Source organism: Setaria italica, chromosome I, assembly GCF_000263155.2.
Source record: "Setaria italica strain Yugu1 chromosome I, Setaria_italica_v2.0, whole genome shotgun sequence".
Lineage (NCBI taxonomy): Eukaryota > Viridiplantae > Streptophyta > Magnoliopsida > Poales > Poaceae > Setaria > Setaria italica.
This window is the reverse complement of record NC_028450.1, coordinates 30,176,829-30,190,479: the sequence shown is the minus strand read 5'-3', so window position 1 is coordinate 30,190,479 and position 13,651 is coordinate 30,176,829. Positions and strand designations below refer to the sequence as shown.

The 13,651-nt window shown below is 51.2% G+C and overlaps 2 protein-coding genes across 2 annotated transcripts; one reads left to right on the top strand and one right to left on the bottom strand.

Annotated features, from left to right (window-relative positions):
* Nucleotides 1-622: 622 nt before the first annotated feature.
* Nucleotides 623-6,704, bottom strand: LOC101757337 (transcription factor bHLH128). Its single transcript, XM_004952962.3, has 5 exons — nt 6,243-6,704; nt 3,252-3,556; nt 2,948-3,151; nt 1,301-1,369; nt 623-1,182 (listed from the first exon to the last, which is right to left on the bottom strand). Exons 1-5 carry the CDS (start codon nt 6,547-6,549, stop codon nt 1,135-1,137), a joined length of 933 nt encoding a protein of 310 aa, XP_004953019.1. The 5' UTR covers nt 6,550-6,704; the 3' UTR covers nt 623-1,134.
* Nucleotides 6,705-11,170: 4,466 nt separating this feature from the next.
* Nucleotides 11,171-13,650, top strand: LOC101756939 (leucine-rich repeat receptor-like protein FASCIATED EAR2). Its single transcript, XM_004952961.4, has one exon. The coding sequence runs from the start codon at nt 11,314-11,316 to the stop codon at nt 13,150-13,152; it is 1,839 nt and encodes a 612-aa protein (XP_004953018.1). The 5' UTR covers nt 11,171-11,313; the 3' UTR covers nt 13,153-13,650.
* The last annotated feature ends 1 nt before the right edge of the window (nt 13,651 follows it).

The following is a 13,651-nucleotide window of genomic DNA, read 5'->3' as shown; positions in this document are numbered from 1 at the left end:
AGTTGCCCTTCTTCAGTTATGCAAAATTAGGTTTAATTTGACTGCAGGGCAGGAGGGATTGATGAATTATTGAATTAATGGGATTTTTCGTTTTAGGAACCACCAGAATAGAATGGTGTATTATGTTATCTTATGAATTTTGGTTGGATGAAATAATTCCATTATCAAGGTATAATCACGCATGTGCTTGTGAGGGATGAGGTGGTGGGTGGATGAACGCATTCGTTCTCCAAACCAAAATTTTAAACGCACCTCCTATAGCTGAAGTGTTTGGGCTGAATGCAAGCGAATGATCTGAAAGTTTTATCTTTGTACTTATTAGGGGCTAATAGGGTCACTTAAAATGAAGTTGAGTTCCTACTTAGCACATGGCTCATTTTCTGTTACCGTTTCATAATCCTCCAAGTGAGTTCAGATGCACGATCTTGATCGGTAATTTTAATATCAGATAACGGAAACCTAGAGCGTAGAAAACTCATTTGCTGCCAGATGATATTTCACTCAAGCTACATACATGACAGAATACATATATAAGACATTATTGCACATGCATAACCGTGGACGCCAGCGGTTCATGGCGCCTATACGTTCTCCAACTATAGTACAATGTAAAACTGAGATATGGTTCCTTTGCTGCTGCTACTGCATCTTTGTTCATCCATTGAAATAAACATTCAGTCAAACAACACATTTGATCCTTATACAAAATCAATGACCATGTACAAATTTTTAAAGTAATTTGCTCTTAAGAAAACAAGATCAGGTAGCTTACAAATAGCAAAATGTTTTCAGATGGACTAAAAAGGGATCTAAAATTCAAGTTAAAGATCAATCAGAAACACACACAAAAGCAATCAAATTATCAGAACAGAACCTCTGCCCTTTCTTGCACTGCCTAGTTGACCACTGGTGGTGTGTGGTTACTTGGAAACGGCTGGCGGAGCTCCATTCATGCATGCACAATTTGCACATGCACCCATTTGACAGCAATTATGCATGCATGCTCCATCGGCACTCCCATGTGCTAACTGCTAACTAAAATTTAGGACTCTCTCAGCAGAGAATCTATCAATGACGATGTTAAAACAGCTTCATCCATGTACATCAATTCCTCTCGAGGAAATAAAGGCATCGTCAGCGCTTTCTGCAGCAGGTGCACTTCTCCTGCTCATGTTTCAGAGCCTGCAGACAGGAACGAAGTTCAGTAACGCCTCATGGTTCAAAACACACATCAAATTGACGTGCTGTCGAAAATGGCCGCTTGTACGTGATCAGCTGAAAGGTGGGCATGCATTCTTACCTGCAGTTCGCTCTGCAGGCCCTTGATGTGCTCCACTGCAAGGTCCAACATGTCGGCGGTGCTCGTTTGCTGTTTGCACCATATAGACAAGATCATAGATCACTTCATCAGTTAGATTTTCTTTTGCCATATCAAAACGAATACTAGAGAAGCCCATTAGCTATGTATTCGTTTTGGCTTTTTTATGGGGTGTTTGGATACTAGGTGCTAAACTTTAGCAGTGTCACATCAGATGTTCGGATGCTAATTAGGAGGACTAAACATGAGCTAATTATAAAACTAATTGCAGAACCCCTATGCTATTTCGTGAGACGAATCTATTAAGCCTAATTAATCCATCATTAGCAAATGGTTACTGTAGCACTACATTGTCAAATCATGAACTAATTAGGCTTAATAGATTCGTCTCGCGAATTAGACTCCATCCGTGCAATTAGTTTTGTAATTAGCCTATGTTTAATACTCCTAATTAGCATCTAAACATCCGATGTGACATGTGCTAAACTTTAGCATGGGGTATCCAAACACCCTTAGATACATAGTTTTTGATATGCACCTGTCTATGAGCGTGTTTGGGACTGCTTCGCTCCAAAAAAAAACAGCTCTACTCCACCAACTCCACCTTTTTGTAGCTCCACCCCACCAACTCCAGGAAAATAGGGAGTTATGAACCTATTTGACTAATGGTGTAAACTCCAGCTCTAGAAATCGTAGGAATTGGTCGGAATAGTCCCTATTACCCTTGGTTGGGGTTAGTGTACATTACCCAACTGCTACAGTGCCCCCAGTGGCTAAAACTTTGAATAAGTTTACTCAAAATGGGACGTGTGATATATGGTTAACCTATCTCAGTAGTTCTTGAGTATAGAAAAATAAGTTTGGATATTTAAATTGGAGGTCAAAGAATGAACTTTACATTGTTCAGTATTTCCTGGGTTACCGACGGACGAGTCTAAAGGTTCAGAAGGAAGTCGTGTTTTTGTCCAGATTTCAGCGGTTCGTATCTTTAAATCCATTGATCTTTGAAGCAAAAGTTCTATCTATTACTCGTAGATATTTGTACCAGCTCCAACTTTGGTTAAAGGCTCAGGACGAGTTGGTGTTTGGTTTGGACGAATTTCATCGAAGAAGGGGTGGCACCGGATTTCTGGACGCCCGAGCAAGGAAGAAGGGGTGGCGCGGTACTGTGTCGCGAGAGGTAGGGCGGCGCGGCGGTGAACAGTCGGGAGGGGAGGGGGCGGCGGCATAAAGGAGATCGATTCCTTTTCCCTCCCAAAGCGGTACATTGTGTAATCAATAGTATTGAGGTACGAAGTCTATATTTTTGGAGCACCCTTAAGGAGCTCCATAAAAGCTTTGGAATTGATCCTTAAATCTACCTTTTTTCTGGAGTTAGTATTGTTGGAGCCGGAAGTGTTTGGCAAGATGACTTTGAAGCGGAGCTACAAAACCTGAAGCGGAGCAGTCCCAAACACGCTCTATATCTAGAGAAACCAAAACGAATAGTAATTTGAGACGGAGGGAGTACTCGGTGATCAGTACTCTACTTATAGGAGTACTACCGATAGACCTGTGTGCGTGGGATAACTTTTGCACAACGATCATGAATGCTATACTTAGTGATGTCTTAGATGGAGTCGAATTTACCTTGTCCATGTGGGGCACAAGCTCCTGCAGCTTCCTGAGCTTCTCGCTGATCCTCGTCCTCCGCTCCCTCTCGGCGATGCTCCTGGGGTGCGTGGCGCACCCGCGCTTGGCGCGCACTTTGAACGGCATCTGGTCTGGCTGCAGCTGCATGTACCTGTCCATGCCCGCCATCTCCAGCGCCGTGCCCGCCATGGCGCCGCTAAACTGCAGGCACAGTTGCACACAGATCCCTCAAACACAAGAACAACAGGACGATCGACGACGTCACTCACCGCCATGCAACTTACTATAAGCTGGCGAGTACCTGAGAGTCGTACGCGCCGAGGGTGGCGATGATGTCCCTGGACTCCTCCCACGGCCCGACGATGGAGAACCCGCCGGAGAAGGAGCGCGCCGCGGCGGCGCCACCACCGCTGCTACTACTCTCGCCAGCGCGGTCACCAACCAGGCCGGGCGGGAAGGCGCCGTCCTCGGAGATCTGCGAGAGGTGGCCCGCGGCGCCGCCTGGCTGCGGCCGGGTGAAGTTGAACTGGGACGGCTTCATCTTCCTGCCGCTGCCGCTGGCTTCGGCGCCACCGCTGCCTCCGGCGCCTTTTGAGCCCGGATACCCTGCGTAGTTTAACCCAACCAGCCGCGTATAATTAAAAATCATCAAATTGCCCAAAATAGTTAATGCATGAGCTGAACAGAGATTAACAAAATGGAAAGAAAGTTTATTTCAAAAAGAAATTGGACAGAAAGGTATTGCAAGTTGCAACTAGCGAGGAGCAGCAGCGAGCAGAGCGTCGGGCGTGGACGTTGCGAGCGCACGAAGCGCCAAGGGCACTTCGCAAGTGGCGTCTAGGTTACTATTTTTAGCAAAACGGTGGTGACGTCACGGTGGAGCCGTCAGCTGAACCTGGACTGGGGACAGCGCCGGGGCCCGCCGCGGCCAAGTGGGCGTGCCATGTGGTCCCGCCTTTGATTAAGGCAAGTTGGCCGCCTCTGGTTAGGGCTTGAAGCGCTAATTAAAGATCCAGTAATTAGCTAGCATGCCTCGTAATTTCGCAAGTGGCCAATCTAGACCAGGATCTAGACTCTCCGTTCGTTCCGCCTCTCGAGAAACACCAGCAGCCAACCTGCCATGTGGGACCCACCACTTGGTTTAGCACTGGCCGGACACGGCAGGTTTGAATCAGGCAAGGTAGCGTTAGCCTTGGATACGGTTTGCTTCTTCGTAGATACTCTGTCTTCACGGCATGCAGAATGGTGCCATTTTGGCCGTCTCATGAACTGCAGTCATATTACTCTATTTCAAAAAAAAATGAATAGCATAGTCACATCAGTAAAATCTTACTACTAATTAAAGAGAAAATAGAGGTTGTCTCTTTGCTAAGACACCTTAAAGATACTCCCTCTGTTTATGTTTATAAGGTGTACGTGCATATCGAGATTCAAACTTTGCTATCTTTGATCAATAATTTAACCAATATTTTTTATTTTTATGATGTAAACTTGAAATGGTTGGATTTGTAATCAAATGTACTTTCCAATGATTTGTAACTAAAAAGATTTGTGTGTGCAGATAGGGTGGGTGATAAATATATAAAAACACCTAACATACATACACTATGTTCTATGAGTCGTCTCTTACTTTTGCTAAGAGACACATAACTTTTGTAGACAATATCTCTCTTTATGTAGAACAAATCTTTTTTTCCCAAGTATATAGAGAACAAATTCTATATGTACGTATGGCCTCTTAAGATTTTGCATCAAACCTTCTTGGATTCGCATACGTACGTATGCGTTCTATTTTTTTTTCTAAAAGTAGAGAAGTATTAATTTCAAGAATAACAGGAGGAGAAATAATGATCTTTGACCATTATTTTCAAACGACCATAGTACACGCAATATTGCGGCAAAGGGATGGTTTTCTTATCAACCTAAATAAACTATATAAAGGAGATCACGTCAACATCAACTAATCACGCTCATCCACTAACATATATTCAAATGTATGGTTTCCACATATAGTACCATAGTTAAGGATGTATGATTAATAGTTCCCTCATCATGCTATATATGATAGAACCTACCAATTATATATATGTTTGACTCTAGAAAATTTCAACAAATGGACGGCTTCATTTTGCGGAAGTGAAGAAAGAAGCCAATAAGAAAAGAAAGGGTTAACCCAACAAACTCATGCTTATTAGGTGCTCCTATGTATCCAAGATTATATATGTGTAGCATTCCAAAAGATAGACTATACACAATAAGCGCATAATGACTTTGCGGCTAGTCCAAATTAATGAATGGATAAATGAAAGGTAGCGACGCGGAACACATCAGCGCAGTGTGTGCAAGTGGCTAATGAAAACTAATTAATATTGGCAAGTAGGATTATAGAAAGAGACATATCATGGACATGTGAATACAAAAGTACATGTAAAAAGAATAAAAGTGTGGCTTTCGAAATCTCAGGCCCCACATTTCACTATCAAGGAGGCCCTAATAGGGAAAACTGCCAATGGGTACCGCCTCTTAGTTTTCCATCCCCTATTATGAGGGGGGAAACTATCATATTATTTGCATTGCGCAATTTGAGATTTGCTGCAAAATGTGTCTACTTCTCAGAGTAGGTAAGGGTCTGTAATTTTATGCTGAGTAACCCAGCATGTTAACAACCATGTGACTGAAAACCAAGGCATCCTAAATGCTGGGCACATTAAAAGTAAGGCTATAGCAAGTTGAAACTGTAAAAGATGCCCGCTGCTCTCTCCACGGGCCATGGCAATTGGCAGCTGAATGAGGCAGCAGCCAGCAAAAAAGCCGCGCATATGTGTTTTATGCAAAACCGCGGCTTGGCCTCTTCTAGCAAAAATTCTGTACCTGCTCTCCTACTTTAATCACCAAAATCGGCAGGTAAAGTTGGCCAGTGCACGACACGGAACAAGTTGCAGCAGCAGCTGACGAGCTAGTGGCCGGTGCACTAGCTAGAAGATTTTCCTTTGCGGCACCTGCTATCAAATCAAAGCCACAACAAGCAGGCTCATCGCTCTCGAAAGGATTCGATGGATGGATATAATGCTGTTAGCCATGCATTGTTGGTTCATCTAATTTCAGCGGCAGAAATCAAGCAGGATTCATGGCGGAAACTAAAACTGCTTCCCCAATTGGTATACTATGTGGTGAAATTAATCGAAACGGAGAAAGGCACATTTGGAAATTAGTATGAGCCGATTGAGAGGAGCAGGCGATAACTAACACTGACTGCGCTAGCAATCAGCGCTAGCTTGCTTGGCTGGCTCACCGTTGTCCACCACGAGGTTGGAGAAGAAGCCGGCCGGCGAGCTGCTGTGCCGCGCCAGCATGTCCATGGACCCGTCGTCCTGCTGCTGCCTCTCCGCCGCCTGGCCCCCGCCGCCGCCGCCGAGCTGGTGGTGGTGGTGGCGGCGGTGGCCGCCGCCAGCGTCGTGCCCGTGCCCCAGCGAGATGTCGCCTCCTCCGTCGTACCGCAGGCCCGCCTCGCCCGCGAGCTCCCTGCGCTGGTGCCCGCCCGACGACGACGAGGACGACGGCTCCCCGCCGCCGCCGCGGGCCGGCAGGAAACGCCTCATGGAGGACGCCGAGTTGCCGCCAACGGGAAGGGGAGGGGGAGGAGGCGCGCGCGCGGGCGGGCGGTGGCCGGGGCGGGACGTCGTGGGTTTTTTGGCTGGTGGCGCGCGCGTGCGTTTACGCGTAGAACTACGGCAACTTGGATGCCTGCAACTGCAAGTGGGAGTGGTGATGGGCTTAAAAGAGCGGGCGGAGGCGGAGGCCGCGACCGCCGATTGGTTCTCGGGGCGTGCGGCGGGGTGCCCGCGGGGACCGCCCGCCCGCCCGCCTATAGCTAGGGTAGGTGCTGCTGCAAGTGGAAAGGCCAGTAGGGCATCTCTTCGGGGTCTCGGCTGGTCAGCTCTCGCTGCCTTGCCCGAACAAGGAAGGGAACGGAATTCCTGCCTGCCTTGCCTGCCCCGGCCAGGCGGCACCCCCGCCGACGCCGTGGATGGATGGGCAGGCGAAAACGAAAAGGTTGCGTTTGCATTGCCGGCTGATGACAGGTCCGGTTCAACGGCATCGTGCGTCGTCTACCGACTCTGCACACTCCCTACGTACGCTGCACCTGCAACTGCAACCACCGGAGGTGCACGTGATCTAAAGCTAGCTAGCATTGTGATAAAGGTCGATCATATCGGCACTCTCTTCTGCCCCCAAATTGAAAGGCCATTCCAACGACAATTCCTCCGTCTACGGTACGGTCCTCCGTGGCATCCGGCCCAAGCCACGATGGATCGTGCATGCTGGATATGCTAGGCTGGCTGGTACAGTGGTGCCCGATGAGAGGCGGAGAAGGTTGCGGTTGCGGTCGCTCGGTGTGGATTCCCCCGGTCTGTGGTCCTGCTGCCTAGATGCTCCATATCCAGCAGGTACGAAAGCCTCGTTTCAGTGGCTCGTGTGTGTACTACGTCACTGTTCGTGCGGCAGCTGCTCTTGTGAACTCGACCGTCCATCGTCTCCGCGAAGGCGCGGGTCGCTAACAAGACAATCTCGCAATCCAGACCGTGTACGTCGACCTGTCCGGCGGGCTTCCTCATTCAACGATGGACAGATTGCTACCTAGTCGGCAACTCGGCACTCATGAGACGGAATCGAGTCTGACCCTCTGATACGCGCAGCGCTGCGAAAGCGACGGGGCGCGCGGCTGCGGGGGCCGGCCGGGATCCAGTCGCGGTCGCCGCGGCATCGCCCATGCATGTAGTCCTAGCAGCTAGCTATACATGCGCGGGAGCATGCGGATGCGCAGCGCCCTCCAGAAAGATGCGGTGCATGAACCTGGCGAGGATCGGAGTATCCTAGATCGGAGCCCGCGCGCGGCACCTGCAACCGCACCCTAGTTTATCGCCAACTTGCGCCATACTTTTATCCCTCCCATGACGTGCGCCCGTCCTCGTCGTCGTCCGTCCCCGGAAAAACAGTCATGGTTTCGCTTCGCCCAAGCAGCTAGCTACCGTTCCCGACGGCGCCGATCGATCGAAAGCACGGGCGCAGCGCCGGCGTGGATGTGTGCAGCGTACTAGTGTGCCTGCACACTCGGGCAGTCATCCTCGACGTCGAACCTCACGGCTGCAAACCAAAGGGGAAAGCTAAATCATACTCGAGTGTTTTGAACACCTCTCACACTCGATTTTTTGACTTCTTCCCCTTCACCGGTAATGGAGGGCTCGGCGGAGAGCTTTTAGAGGTTGGGTTTGGGGTTACTTGTGTCTGCAGGCCTAGAGGGAGTCCAGGGATGGCTCGCCGGCCAGCGTTGGAGGCGGGAGAGATGGCGGGGAGCAGAGGCTGCGAGGGCGCCGCCGAAGCCAGGCGGAGGGAGACCCCCGGTGGGAAGTGGAGGTGGCGGGGGCACGAGTTAGTGTTGGCCGCGGTGTTGCGCCGTTGGAGTCGGGGAGGGAGCCGATGGCAGCAGGGGAGCTCGACCGGACTTGAAGAAGAAGATGCGAGAGGAGCAACGCCTGAAGTGGGGGTAGGGGAGGGTGGCGGGGTATAGTTGTCCATTTGGGCCGCCCGGCTCGGTCTAGCACGGGCCCGGCAAGGCACGTTATTTTTCATGCCGGGCCTGGCCCGTCATGACGGCCACGTCGTGCCATGTTGTGCCAGCCCACGGACCGCACCGGCAACCCAAGCACAGGCTCGCAAGGCCTTTTTCGTGTCGGGCGGCCCGTAAAGCACGGTCGGCTTTGGGCCACCGCGAGGCACGGCGGGCAGCGGGCCCTCACGGCCTACTCCCTGTGCTGTGCGCCACTGCAGGCTGCAGCTGAGCTGCCGTCTCCTCCTGCATGCCGCCACCGTCACCCCCCTCATCGCCGCTACTGCCGGGCCCCTCGTCGCCGCTGCCGCTCCCCGGAGCCGGCCACTAGCGCCGCCACCGCGGTTGCTCTCCACTCTGCCGCTGCTGCTCCCCGTGGCCAGCCCCACACCGCCGCGGAGGAGAAGGGCATGGCGGCGAGCGGTGGGGGTAGGGGCGACGAGGCCGGGGAGGTGGCCGCCGGAGGCCGGAGGGGAGGCGGAGGTTGAAGAGGAAGGGGAGCGGACAGGGTGTTTGAGCAGAAAGGGAGGATGGCAGGGAGCCTGGCAGGGAGCGGACTGTAGGTGAGATGGTTTATTGGTGTGGATAAGGTTGAATGGTTAACGAGCCATTTCGGGCCGACCCCCTAAAATCATGCCGGGTCGGGCCGCCCGTCGTGCCGGGGTGGAGGTCCACGCCCGCCACAAGCTACCGGGACGAGCCACCACGGGCTCGAAGAATTTTGTGCCGGGTCGGGCTAGGTTCAGGCAAAAAAAAAAAAAAATGGACTCCGTGTCGGGCTAACAGGCCGCGGGGTGCATGGACATCTATAGGCGGGGGCACGAACTTGCGCGGCTGCTCGTCGGGGTGGGGTTGGGGGCGTCATCCGTCGGGGGAAGAAGATAAGGATAAATTGGGATTACATCAAAGCCATTCAAACCCAATCCAACGGTAAAAAAAATTCGAGTGTGGAGAGATCCTCCGACACACGAGTATTACAAAGATAGTCCCAACCAAAGAGGTCGTCGGCGTCAGCGGTGACTTCTGTGCACGTCCCGATCGCGTCGTAGTACGCGGTTAGAGATGGATAGAGATGATCTCGATGGGCGTTGACGACGATGAGCCGATGAGACTTCTAGCTAGCTAGCTAGGGGATCGCGGGAGACTCGGAGTAGTGGCTGCGCAGCCATGTCGTCGTCACCATACAGCCACAGGCCAGACGTCAGAAAAGCCGAAACGAAACGAGCGAACGTTGCGTACGCAAGGGAGGAGGGAAAGGATAATCGCGAAATAATCCAAGGGCATCGCGTGAATCACAAGCGTGACAGTACACACATGATTTCCATGATGGGCTGGGCAGTAGACATCTCAGGCCCATTTCCCCAGCGACAAATGGGCCGTACTAAGAAAAATGTTCCTTGTCCAAAATAAAACAAAATGTCGCCATGTACATACAGCTCACATTAGGGGAAAATACGAGCTGGCCATAAATATTCTGGGATTAACTTCACTAAACGAGATACTCCATACCAGAGTCTACCTGAATGTCAAATGGTGTCTTAGTACTATTTCACCATCTTACAACCTTTTTTTAATCATATTGAGAGTATAATACGTTTCGGACTAATAAACTCCGGGGTTTGTAATAACCGTACTTACTCAACAGTACTACAAGTCGATCTCACCAATAGTTGGGGTCAAGTCTCAACAGTTTATCCATACCGTTGCTAGTCCTTTACAAAGTTCCTTTTCTCTTTTATTAGTACTTCTTCTGTTCCAAATTGAAGGTCATTTTAACTTTTCTAGATTCAAAGTTATTATTATGCATCTAGACATAGACATACACTATATCCAGATGAATAATAATATCTATAAATCTAACAAAACTAAAACGACTTATAATTTAGAATGAAGGGAGTGCATGTTTATACTTAACAACCTTCCTGATCAAGGCTTAGGATAGGACACATTATACATGTAAGAATTGAGGCTCCAGCTAAGCGTCTGTGGAGATATATATCTAACTTAAAAAGTACTATCTATATGCATAGGATAGGACACATTCTGCATGCATAGTAATATCTACGAATCTAGAAAAGCCAATTAGCCTATAATTTAGAACGGAGGAAGTAATTAATTTGATTCACAAAGTCACTATGCATTTTTTTTGGAAGTTTTTAGCTTACTGCCTACTGATATATGCCATGCAGAACTCCAACAGCTGTTAGAAAAAAATTTGAGACTACTGCAATGCTAGAATATTTCGTACACAACCGAAAATTGGATCTATCCAAAAATTGTAAAAGCGTGTTCACCTAAGTGCGTTAAGAACATCGATTGTAAAGAATGAAATGGGCCGTGCGTGAATTGTTCCTCCTCGAATTTTTACCTGCCAACAATTTTGACAGATCGAGCGTCAAAACACTTTCATACTTTTTTTTACTTGCACTGAGCCGAGAACCAAAGCATGGTCGAATGGTCACATCCGAAGCTTCACCAACCGAGATCGGACATTCGCCGGCCCGCGGGCCCGCGGCCGCCGGCCGCACCTCCGCCTCTCGTCCGTTCCGTTCCGTTCCCGAACCAGATTCCTCTCCACCCGCCGTCGCCACCTTTCCCCCCAAATTTCCAGACGCCCGCACACACTCTCCTCGAGTCACTCGACCGCTCCACTCTCACCCGCCCCGAGTTCCGACCACCTCCCTCCGCGGCCGCGCCCAAACCCCGCCACGCAAAACCCTAACCGGCCAGCCCCACGCCGGCCACCACCACCGCCATGCCGACCGCTCCCCACCACCTCCTTGCCACCACCTCCTTCCTCCTCCTCCTTCTGGCCTCCGCGCCCAGCCCCGCGGCCCCCGCCTCCACCGACCGCGCGGCGCTCCTGGCCTTCCGCGCCGCCCTGACGCCGCCCTCCCGCGCCGCGCTTTCCTCCTGGCGCGGCCCGCTCTCGCCGTCCTGGGTCGGCATCTCACTCCACCCCGCCGCGGCGCCAGCCGCCGCCCCCTCCGTCGCCGAGCTCGCGCTCCGGGGCCTCAACCTCACCGGCGCGCTCCCGGCGGCGCCGCTCGCGCTCCTCCGCCGCCTCCGCGCGCTCGACCTCTCCGCCAACGCGCTCTCGGGGGAGCTCCCCTGCTCCCTCCCGCGCTCCCTCGTCTCGCTCGACCTCTCCCGCAACGCGCTCTCCGGGGCCGTCCCCACCTGCCTGCCGTCCTCGCTCCCCGCGCTCCGCGCCCTCAACCTCTCCGCCAACTCCCTCCGCCTCCCGCTCTCCCCGCGGCTCTCCTTCTCCGCGCGCCTCGCCGCCCTCGACCTCTCCCGCAACGCCATCTCCGGCGCCGTCCCCCCGCGGATCGTCGCCGACCCCGACGCCTCCGCGCTCCTCCTCCTCGACCTCTCCCACAATCGCTTCTCCGGCGAGATTCCCGCCGGGATTACCGCGATACGGAGTCTGCAGGGTCTGTTCCTCGCGGGCAACCAGCTGTCCGGGGAGATTCCTCCCGGAATCGGGAACCTGACCTACTTGCAGGTGCTGGATTTGTCAAATAACCGGCTGTCCGGTGCAGTGCCCGCCGGACTTGCAGGCTGCTTCCAGCTTCTGTACCTGCGGCTCGGGGGGAACCGGCTCTCTGGGTTGCTGCGGCCGGAGCTTGACGCTCTTGATAGCCTCAAGGTTCTAGATTTGTCGAACAACAAGATATCTGGAGAGATTCCACTACCGTTGGCTGGGTGTAGGTCTCTGGAGGTAGTGGACTTGTCGGGAAATGACATCAGTGGGGAGCTCAGCAGTGCTGTAGAGAAATGGTTGAGTTTGAGGTTCTTGTCGCTGGCTGGTAACCAGCTTTCCGGCCAGCTACCTGATTGGATGTTCTCGTTTCCCCTGCTCCAGTGGCTTGATTTGTCTGGCAATAAGTTTGTGGGTTTCATCCCAGATGGTGGGTTCAATGCCAGTGCAGTGCTTAACAGTGGAGGTGGTCAGGGGATTCCATCAGAGGGTGTGCTTCCACCTCAGTTGTTTGTGTCAGCATCCGTGGATACGGTTTCATGGCAGTTGGATCTGGTGTATGATCTTCAGGCAACTACTGGGATAGATCTGTCAAGGAATGAACTCCGTGGGGAGATACCGGAAGGGTTGGTTGCAATGAAGGGACTGGAGTATTTGAACCTCTCTTGTAATTACTTGGCTGGGAAGATCCCTGCAGGGCTTGGTGGAATGGGGAGGTTGCATACACTTGACTTCTCACATAATGGGCTGTCAGGGGAGGTGCCTCCTGGCATTGCAGCCATGGCAGAGCTTGAGGTCCTTAATCTCTCCTACAATAGTCTGTCTGGGCCTTTGCCAACATCTAAGTTCCCAGGAGCATTGGCAGGAAATCCAGGAATATGCACTGGTGAAGGATGCTCTGAGGATGCAAGGATGCCAGAAGGGAAAATGGAAGGAAGCAATCATCGTGGTTGGCTTGGTGGCTGGCATGGAGAAAATGGATGGGTGTCTCTTGGTGCATTCTGTATCAGCACGATGACTAGCTTCTATGTATCGTTGGCGACCTTGCTATGCTCCCCTAAGGCAAGAAACTTTGTGTTTCGGCCTGTCCGGGTTGAATATTTACAATAGGAGGAGAATTTCGAAATTAGGATGTCATGTAAATAAGCAGATATTTGTGAAGCCTGAGTGACTCTAGTGTGCAGCTGATCATCAAGAAAGATGATATCTGATCATCAAGCAGATCTTCAGCCAAGAGGTGATGCCTGATTGTTTTCTAATGTTATTGCTCCAGATATTTGTAGATCCAGTTGCAACATACTTGCTTCTGTTGTACAATGCAATCAGGTGGTAGACCTGCCATGTTTGAGGGGATTGGGCACCAGTTTCTGCTTGACCAGATCATGAGTCTTGATACCAAGGATGCACATAACTAGGTGGTGCATTAGCCACAATCAGAACTGTTGTACTGCGCGCAAGTTCAGATGTAAATACTCTCTGGATTTTCAGTTCCTGTCCAGTTCAAAACTGGTCATGCTTGTAGTGTTGTTGAGCTACTGTTTGATGTTATATCAATTTAACGGCGATCATTTGTTGAATATATGAATTCTGTCTACTTTGTACCTGTAAT

Excerpts from the sequence above, each read along its gene's own strand:
- LOC101757337 (XM_004952962.3), bottom strand. The coding sequence starts at position 6,549 with ATGAGGCGTTTCCTGCCGGCCCGCGGCGGCGGCGGGGAGCCGTCGTCC. Across the intron at positions 3,152-3,251 it reads TCGGCGCGTACGACTCTCAG|TTTAGCGGCGCCATGGCGGG; the intron begins GTACTCGCCAGC and ends CTGTGCCTGCAG. Across the intron at positions 1,183-1,300 it reads GCCTGCAGAGCGAACTGCAG|GCTCTGAAACATGAGCAGGA; the intron begins GTAAGAATGCAT and ends TCCTGTCTGCAG.
- LOC101756939 (XM_004952961.4), top strand. The coding sequence starts at position 11,314 with ATGCCGACCGCTCCCCACCACCTCCTTGCCACCACCTCCTTCCTCCTC.